Raw genomic sequence first — 9619 nt, forward strand, 5'->3', positions numbered from 1 at the left:
TGTGGATTCCTTCTCCCAAGGTGCAGCACCCTGCATTTGTCTACGTTGAACCCCATCCTATTCTCATCTGCCCACTTTTGTAGTCTGTCTAAATCTAGTTGCAGCCTCTCTTTCCTTTCAAGTGTGTCCACCTCGCCCCACATCTTAGTGTCATCAGCAAACTTGGACAGCGTGCTTTCCACCCCCTCGTCCAAGTCACTGATGAAGATGTTAAACAGTGCGGGCTCGAGGACCAAGCCTTAGGGTACCCCACTGCTCACATCTCGCCAGGTTGAGTACAACCCGTCCACCACTACTCTCTGGGTGTGCCCCATCAGCCAATTTTTTACCCATCCAACTGTGTAGGCATCAATGCCACAGTCGCTTAATTTATTGATGAGGATGGGGTGAGAGACGGTGTCAAAGGCCTTAAAGTCTAGAAAGACTACATCCACTGTGACACCTTCCCCTTTTAAACCTAGATTTCCTTAGTCCTTGCCCAAATATGAGATACTACTTTGATACAAGAAGGGCACAGTAAAAGGAAAGTCAAAGAACTTAAGAAAAAGATTGTGAATATATTCTTACAATTCCTTTGGCTCACTAAGATGAGTTCTTTCAAAATATTTATAGAAATCTGATTCTGGATTGATGAGTAGTTTCACTTTAAGAAATATTCATAGTCATAGAAATTTAACATTGAAAGGGACCTCAAGAGGTCACATCTAGTCCAATCCCCTGCTCAAAGCAAGACCAGCCCCAACTAGATCATCCCAGCCAAAGCCTTGTCTAGCCAGGTTTTGAAAACCTCCAAGGATGGAGCTTCCACCACCTCTCTGGGTAACCTGTTTCGGTGCTTTACTACCCTCCTAATGAGAAAATTCTTCCTAATATCTAACCTAAATTTTCCTTGCTGCAACTTGAGACCATTGCTCCTTGTTTTGTCATCTGCCACTACTGGGAACAGTCCAGCTCCATCCTCTTTGGAACCCCCTTCTGGTAGCTGAATATTCTTAAAAAGGGCATTTCCTTAATATATCAAAGACCTTAATTGCTCTAGAGTAGTGGGGGCAACATTTTTGGCAGGCGTGCCACAGATTAAGCCCCACACCCTTCCTGAGTGCCACTCTGATCCCCTTCCCATGCCTGATCTGTTTTGGCTTTCTGCTCCCTGCCCTATTCTTCCCACCTGATCTGATGCTCTGTTTTTTTGATCCCTGCACTATCTGCTGCTCTGTTACCTGCCCCCTCACTGGTCATTTGAATGCCATACACGTAGGCATCCATTGCTACTTCTGGCACATATGCCACAAGTTGGCCACCTCAGTTCTTGAGGAGAGGTCAGCAATTTACAATCCCTGGGCCAGATCCAATCCATAGCACCACAGGACCTGATCTACAGAGCCAAGGGCCTCCTATGGAGTTCTGGTGCCTGGGAAGTTTTGCCTGCATTGGACCAGGCAGCTGGGAGCTATACCACCACTGCTTCTCCCTGGTCCTGTCTGGCTGAGGTGTAGACACAGCCCCCAAATGTCCATTGCTGTTGGAGCTCCTCACTGCCTGACCCCAGCCCTAGTTCCTGCATGAAATGGGCACAGGCAAAACCCCTGTTGCCAACATGATCCCAAAGCTTTCCAGCCCTGGTTGGACTGGAGCTGGCTTGTTCCAACCTATTCAGATTAGAGAGAGAGAGTAGAGCAGTGGTTTTTAACCTTTTTTCATTTGTGGGCTCCTAAAAAATTCAGAAATTTTGAATGGAGGTGCAGACCCCTTTGAATTGTAAGTGTGAATATTTGCATACTTTGGATTGATTATAGTAATCTTTTGTGGACCCCTTAGACATAGTCTGCAGACCCCCAGGGGTCCACAGACCACAGATTGAAGACCTCCGCTCTAGAGGATCACTTGCTCTTAAAAAGGAGAGTGAATGTCTTCGGTATTTTTCTCTTGTATCCAGTGTTTCATTTTCTGCAAATCCTGAATCAGTTCTCCATGCCTCCCCCCATTCCCCTCCTTCCATGCACACACATGCGCACATGCACACATCCTTCCTGAAGACTCACCTTCTTCTCAGTCTAAGGAAGTGACTAGGACACTCAGATGGCAGCATGTGTACATGCCACTGCTTTCCTCAGTGGTGGATCAAAAACCAAACCCGTTCAAAACTTAGGTTGTCCTTCATCTTTCACTGAGAATTCTGTATAGGTGGACTGTAGCTGGGTGTAACTTGGATTATACTTTAAGAGTCTTATGAAGATTTTTCCATAGACTGTTAGTGCACTTTTGTACTTACTGAAACTTGAGGAAGTAGAGTGCATTACCTTTGATTCACTTCTGTTGGCACCTAACTTGAAGCCTAATATTTCTGTTAGTCTGTCATTTATTTTCAGTATTATTTGGGCTTCCTGAGACCTGAAGTAGGGCACAGTTTAATCTGACTTGTGCCTAAAAACCAAAAGGCTCCTTAATTATATGTGTTCCCAAAAAGAGGTACAGAAATGTTTTTTAGTAAGTCAAGTGAACTAACCTTGACAACAAATGCTATGCTTTCCTGCACTCAGCTTGCTTTGAGGAAGTCTTCAGAAAATTAAGCCTCTTAATCATACTGAGAAAGCTGTCTTTGTAAGACATTGTTCATTAGGGCTCTGCAAAACTTCAGTCCCTGATTTGATTTGGCGGAGATTTGACTTGATTCGGTGGCCGAATCCGAATCAAATCAGAGGACCCTTTAATCTCTCTGAATCGAATCAGAACCCTCCGAATAGATTCGGAGAGATTTGGAGATTCAGACATAGAGACAGCTTTCAATGTTTTTTCTACATACTTCTAGGTAGCAGGGGCTTGTGATTGCTGTGATGCAGGGGCATGTGGACCATCCCACAGAAGCGTGGAGGGCTTTCCAGAGTGCTTGGCAGCAGGTCCGGAAGTGGACCAAAAACACTTCCAGTCCACTGCCATGTCTGCTGGGGAGCGAACAGGGGGCCCCCCCGGCTTGGTGACTGGTGCCTCCTAGGTCTGGGGGGAGCACCCAGGGTCCCTCTGCGGCCGAATGCCAAGCCAGAGGGGGTGGGGGTGGGGGCAGCTTGTTTCCCAGGAGACCCGGAAGTGGACTGGAAGTACTTCTGGTCCGCTTCCGGGTTCGCCGCCGAGCACATGGAGGGCCCCCCTGTGCTCCTGTGGGATGCTCCATGCGCCCCAGCATGGCAGCGACCGCGAGCTGCACCTGCTACCTCGAGGTATGTAGAAAAAATATTTAAAGCTGTGTCTGTGTCCAAATCACTGATTCTCCAAATCAGTATCAAATCTTCAGATTCGGCCGAATCGAATCAGGGACAGTGATCTAATCCAATCGCTGTCCCTGATTTGGGCCAAATCCGAACTGAATAGGGCCCGCTTTGCACACCGCTATTGTTCATCTCCTTGTTATTGAAAGTATATTTGAGGATTTTCATTCACAAAACATACTTAATTTGGAGGGGCATCAAGGGTTAGGTATTTAAGCCTTCCTGATTTTATGAAGTAGCTTTTATGTTTGAACTGTTGGGTTTTTTTACATTTCCTGAAGTTGCTGGACACAGTGATATACTATTTTTATTTGAGCTAATTTGAAAATACCAGTTTTACTGCTGAATTTATTTATTTATTTTTAGCTGTTTTTAATTAAATTTGTATATTATGGTTTTTGCCTTTCCAGAATTTAAATAAAAATATAAAACCAGGTTTAAATTAAACTTTGATTGGTAGACATGGGAGGGAAAATCTTTTTGTAAAAAATGATTTTTAAGATATAGATATGCTTCTAGTATATTCTTAAAATGTGATCTTAAAATTGTTACCTTCCTTCTCCACTGTATATGCAAGCCTTGTTTAAACTGTTAGTTGATTTGTACTTTAAAACTAGTTTTCCTTTTGATTTTTTTCAACCTGTGTATTTGAAGTCAGAAATACTTGAAACATGCTTGTTTTACAGTGTTGATCTTCTATTTTGTACTTTTATTAAAATGTATAACACCCAATATTTATTTGATTTTTACAGCACCAACTACCAATGCCAGCCCAGTCTCTACAGCATCAACTGTTGTCAATATTTCTGCATCAGCTGTAGCCAGCATCTCTCACCAGGTAAAATTCCCTGCTAACTTTTACTTTTCTAAAGTTTATTTAGTGCAGCTTCATTTTCAGATTTTCTGAGGTCATGGTAGTTAAAACTCAGGTGCAAATGCTAAGTCATTTTTCAATTTGATCTTGAATTTGATCTGAAACAATTCAGTTCACCTCCTTTTACCGTGGTTTTCCCATTTAGAGAATGCTGAGATTAAAGCAGGGGTGCGAAAAATAGCGGATCTGGCTGGTGGCTGGACTCCAATTCCCAGCAGCCCCCACCCATGTGGCTGGGGCTGGTTTCCATGGAGACTCGATCAGCAGCTGCGCTGTGATAGTGCAAGGCCAGTGTTTCCATGCAGATTAGCCCCAGCAGTGCTGGGAGGGCACAGAGCTGCTCTGGAGCCTGGCTGGGTTCTTCCAGTGGTGACTGTATGATCCAGAGCCAGGGCAAAGCTGAGCTGCAGGCTGCAGGCAGGGGTGTGCAGGCAGCAGATCATGGCTCTGCCCTGGCTTTGGACCACGCTGTCCCCGCTGCAAGGAGCTGGGGCAGAGCCATGATCTGCCTGCATGCCCCTGCCCAGAGCATGCAGGCTGCAGATTGCAGCTCTGCCTTGACTCTGAATCATGTTGTCACTGCCGCAAGATCGCAGCTGGGATCCAGAGCAGCTCTGAGCCCTGCCACACACCTTGCCAGCAGAGGTGGTGCTGAGGGGCGGTGTTTGCAGGGGCTATAGCCACCCCAAAATTCCTCATAACCCCCTCATGGTCAACACTCCCAGTGGTGCCACCACCATCACTGCCTACTTTGTACAGGCAGCAGCAACTGAGCCCACCTTGCTCCAGCCACAGTACAGCCCCCCCCCAGTACGTCCACCAGGAAGAGGCTGGCACTGCTGTTGCCTGCCAGCACCTCTGTGGCCAGTCTCCATGGAAACTGTGGCCCCACACTATCACAGCACGGCTGCTGTTGGGGTCTCCATGGAAACTGGCCCCAGCCACGTGGGTAGGGGCTGTTGGGAAATGAAGTCCACTGCCAGCTGGATCCAGCCTGCGGCTGGGCTCTAATGTGCTCCTGAGGCTGGGAGCACTGATCAGAACCCCTGACTCCTCTGCACTCCAGAGGTTAGGAGTGTAAACAGTGATCTGTTCTCCCAGGCCCATGGATGCAGCCAAGCTCTTGACTCTGCTGCACCCTAGGGCCTGAGTAGTTCAGTGTGATCTGTGTTCCCAGCCCCTGGGGTGCAGTGGAGCGCTTGATGCCAGCCAAGCCTGGAATCCTGGATCAGCTGCTACTTCTAGCTGCCAGAGCGCAGTGAAGTCAAGGGCTCACCTGCACCCCAGAGGCTGGGGGAGGCAATCTGCTGCTCTGTGCTCCCAGCTTCCAGGGCATATTAGAACCCTTGATTCCACTATGCTCCTGGGGTTGGGAGCAGGGAAGCTGACTAGCTGACTGGCTTCCTAATTTCTGGTGCAGGGGCACAGGCAAAATGGAACAGTGGGGATCTGATGCATAATCTCAGTCACACCTCCTGTCATGCATGTATAGCATGGCAGGAAGTGCAGTTGTTGGGACTGAACATTAGACCCCATGATGCCTTCAGTTGAAGCTCTGCCAGAAGTAGCTTGGTCCCCTCACAGAGAGTAAAACACTGTTTTAATCATTTCTAGCTTTCCATAAGCAAGTAAAGGAAAATGGGTTTATCCAAAGGCATGCTGAGCAGAGTGAAATGGTTAGAGTTCAGAAACTATTGATTGGCAAGCTACACCTTTTTTTTTCTTCTGTCTCATATCTATTGTGGGAGGTCCTCTGACAGTTGTTTTTGGATGCTTCTACATGAAATACAAGCTCTCCTGTCTTTTGAACCAAATCTGGCTGTGCAGTCCCTCACTTGCACCAGATGAAAGAGCATGCAGCAAAAAAGCCTGCTCTTTGGCTGAAGCGTCTCTGTCCCAAAGACATTCTAGGCTAAAACTTTTTTTTTTTTTTTTAGTTTAAAATGTTTTCTCAGGAATAGCAGTTTCCTGCCTTATTTAATCCTTTCTTTTAATAGGAATATCCTACATACACAATCCTTGGCCAAAGTCAGTACCAGCCATGTTACCCAAGTTCTGGCTATGGGGTTCTAACGCCAGCAGACAGCAGCACGGAGAGTACCACACTAGCAACAACCACGTACCCGACTGAAAAACCAAAAGCCATCGTGCCTACGCGGACAGTGCAGAGACATTCATCTGGTAACTGCTGCAGCCTTAGCAGGGCAGATAGCAAAACACTTTTTATATGCAAGTTGGTAGGGAAATGCCATTCAGAAATGTAATGAGGAGCAACTTTATGCACTGTTCTATGCAATGCGTGTTCTTTCCATCTTCAGGGAAGAAGACTTGCTATTTTGTTTTCCCTCTGCACCTGGATGTGGATTTAAAGCCTGCTGTACAAATGATACTTCTGTTACAGACCCTTCAGTACAATATGCAGGGTTATGGGGAAAGATGTCATCTTGTAGTGAGAAGCTTAACAAAAAAATGTTCTCCTCTCTGGCAATTGCTATTTAAAGTAAGAATTAAAGATCTTTTGAAACATCTCCAGTAAGAGTTGCAGGTAATTCTGGTGTCATGACCAAATTTCTCTCTTAGTAACATGTTCAGAAGTCTGCATGGGCTATTGCTACTACATCATTACTGTTAGTATATTACTCCTGAAATACCTGAGAAAAAAATTCTACCCCTGGCATTCCTTATGAAATTTTTCCTTGTCCTCCTCCCTTCGTTATACTAAATCACAGTGATGAAAGCTGCTGTATATCTTTCATATGAAAATTAGTCTGTATATACATAGTAAAATTATCCCATTAAAGTATCCCCAGGTCTTTGTCAGGTGCATAGGATTTTTAGTTAGTGACACAAAAGATTCAGGAATAAGAACCAGTGTGAAGGATTTCAGTAACTGTTTTAAACAAAAAGCTCTTTTCCTGTTGGTTGGCTGGCCTTTCCTGCGGATGTCATGCTATCCCTCAACTTCGCATGATGCATGCATGATGTCATGCTATGCATCAACTTACCATGATGCATGAAGGGCATGTTGCCAGCAAAAAAAAAGCATGTATCCTCTTAACAGAACAGAGCAAAGAACTGTTACTTCCTAAGACTCTCAGAAGGACTAAGGTAGCTAATGACTTGTGTTGAAGTGCATCTGAAGGAGAAGTGCTAAGAAGGCTTTTAAGTGAAGTTTCTACTGTGTGCTGCAGTCTGGCTAAGCTTCTTAGCAAAACCAGAGAAAATTGTGGAGCTCAGTTGTTGCTTGAAAGCTCTGATTTCAGAGTTGGTTTAGGGCTTCCTTTCAATTCTTAAAAGATTTTAAAGAGAGACATGTATTACCTGATACTGCGTCCTACCGATTAAATTAGCTGTCTGTTTAGTAGTTATCTGTTGACCTTTTTAAGAGGATATTTAAAATTCCCTGTTGAGTCTTTGGCCGCTGGCAGATATTATTCCAGTTGCATCATGATGATTACATACTTTTTTTTCACACAGTGGAAACATTGTGCAGTATGTATGGCTTCACATGCAAAGGGCAGGCTATCTAGAGGTGGAATGTGCTGCCTTGAGCTGCTGTTACCATCCAGCTGCGGGAGCTCTGAGCACAACACTGATCAGGAGCACAACTGTAGGAGTGCCAGGATTAGCACTAAGCAATGTGTGCAGGGGAGGAAGTGGTGGAGAAGAGTACAGTCCTGGGGCATGAAGCAAAGCTCACAGAGTGATTCCCTCATCCTCCCCCCCGACCCCACCTTTCATGTGAAGGGAGGTGGGGATGCCCAGCTTTGCCTAGCTCTCAGGGAGGGGACTCCCCCAGCACACACTGCTCCACGGGGAGGGAGGAAGAGAGTCATGATAATTTCTTTGCATGTGTAACATGTCAAAATGTATTGCACAGTTAACACAATTGTGTGATAAATATAACATTTGCCAGGGCCTTTGTGTAATACACATTGAGCTGAAAGGGGTACAAGTTGCATAGTATTGCTAGGTAGGTTCTGATGGACCAGCAAACAGGAAGTTCTTCTAATAAGGCCAGGCTATCTGGGGAAAACTAGATCCGAATCTTTTCCAGGAGGTCCTGTTCCCAGGGCTAAGGGTGTTTTAGGAACCCACTTAGAATTTTCAGAGTTAATATTTTTTTAATTAAATTTAAAATGAAAGAGGCAAATGAGAGGTACCTGGAGGAGCTGCCCTGGTAATTCTCTTAGCCTGCATCATTCATCTTGGAACGTGCCTCCTGTTATGGCCTGCTGCTGAATTGTCAAAGATGAAGTTGGGGTAACAGGTACGCATTGAGATGGTTGTGTAAAGAAACTTTGCTTTCATTCTTATGAGTGGTACAATTTCTACTAAAGTAAAGTAACATCTTTTTCCTGAACATATGACCAAGTGCTGTAAGGAGGAAAGGTATATCAGAAATGGGTATTTACTTTGTACAATGAGGAGTTGAGAACAGTGTTGCACCTGTGTGTTTGTGCGCATGCGTATATGTATGTATATGCGTTTCTTCTAGGAGATCTGTCCACAAGTCCATCTTTGTCAAGAGCAACAGCAAGTAAAGAGTTAGATGAGCAGACTAAGAAAAACATACCTGGGAAGAACAGGGCCAAAAGGAAAGCAGATACCTCCTCTTCACAGGACAGTGAATTGGAAGTAAGTGAACTTGTCTGGTTTTTCTGTACAGTAGCTTAGAAAAACAGAATGACACTGCATCTCTCACATTCTGGCTGCAGAAGAAAGAGTGGGATGCTTGTGTAAAAACAAAGAAGAAATCTGGAATCCCAGAAATACTACTGTTCCTATTAAGCACTCGGAAAGCTAAGACATAGAGGCTGCTTTGCAGATGTTTAAAAAAAAATGGTGCTTTACTTTACACTCCACATTGCTCTTGTGCTGACCCAGTGCATGCCCAGAAATTAGTTGGACCCGGCTTGTCCAGTGTCTGTATAGATTGGGCACTTTAGTGGGGCTTTTTGGTGCTTTTATCTAATAGCTGATTGACTCAGATTTAGATGAAAATGCCAAAAAGCCCTGCTGAAGCTCCTGATCTATACAGATGCTGCAGAGCCAGGTTGAAGTAATGCACTGCTTCTTTTGGTAAATGTCGTTGTCGTCCCCCCGCTTTTATTTTTTAAACAGCAAGCTATATACGGCAGATAAAAGGTAGGCTGTTCTTATAGAGCACATTGACCCTAACAACAAAGTAGGTGCAAGAGCAGGATTGTGTTCCTATTTATTGTAGCCTGGCAATTGGGATGTCTCAAGATTTAATTTCCTTTTATAATTCCTTCCCCAGCGAGTGTTTCTGTGGGACTTGGATGAGACCATCATAATTTTTCATTCACTTCTCACGGGGTCATATGCCCAGAAATATGGAAAGGTAATATTGCTTTGCTGCTTTTTTGGAAGTAAAATGCTATAAGTTATCAATATGTAAACATTAATTCCTGGTGAAAGAAGTAGAAAATGCATGCTTCTACTTGTATCATTATTTGTT

The 9619-nt window shown here is 44.7% G+C and overlaps 1 protein-coding gene across 5 annotated transcripts in view; it reads left to right on the top strand.

Annotated features, from left to right (window-relative positions):
- Positions 1-9619, top strand: part of EYA3 (EYA transcriptional coactivator and phosphatase 3) — a 137601-nt gene that overhangs the window by 101572 nt on the left and 26410 nt on the right. For 4 of the 5 annotated variants that reach the window (XM_006014817.3, XM_006014819.3, XM_025211643.1 and 1 more), the window contains 4 exons: positions 4016-4101; positions 6135-6318; positions 8636-8775; positions 9419-9502. In XM_006014817.3, the coding sequence (XP_006014879.1) occupies positions 4016-4101; positions 6135-6318; positions 8636-8775; positions 9419-9502 (494 nt within the window). The remainder of the gene's footprint in view (positions 1-4015; positions 4102-6134; positions 6319-8635; positions 8776-9418; positions 9503-9619) is intronic. The other variant, XM_006014820.3, reaches the window with a different exon arrangement.

The sequence above is a fragment of the Alligator sinensis genome, unplaced genomic scaffold (genome assembly GCF_000455745.1).
Source record: "Alligator sinensis unplaced genomic scaffold, ASM45574v1 scaffold264_1, whole genome shotgun sequence".
NCBI lineage: Eukaryota > Metazoa > Chordata > Crocodylia > Alligatoridae > Alligator > Alligator sinensis.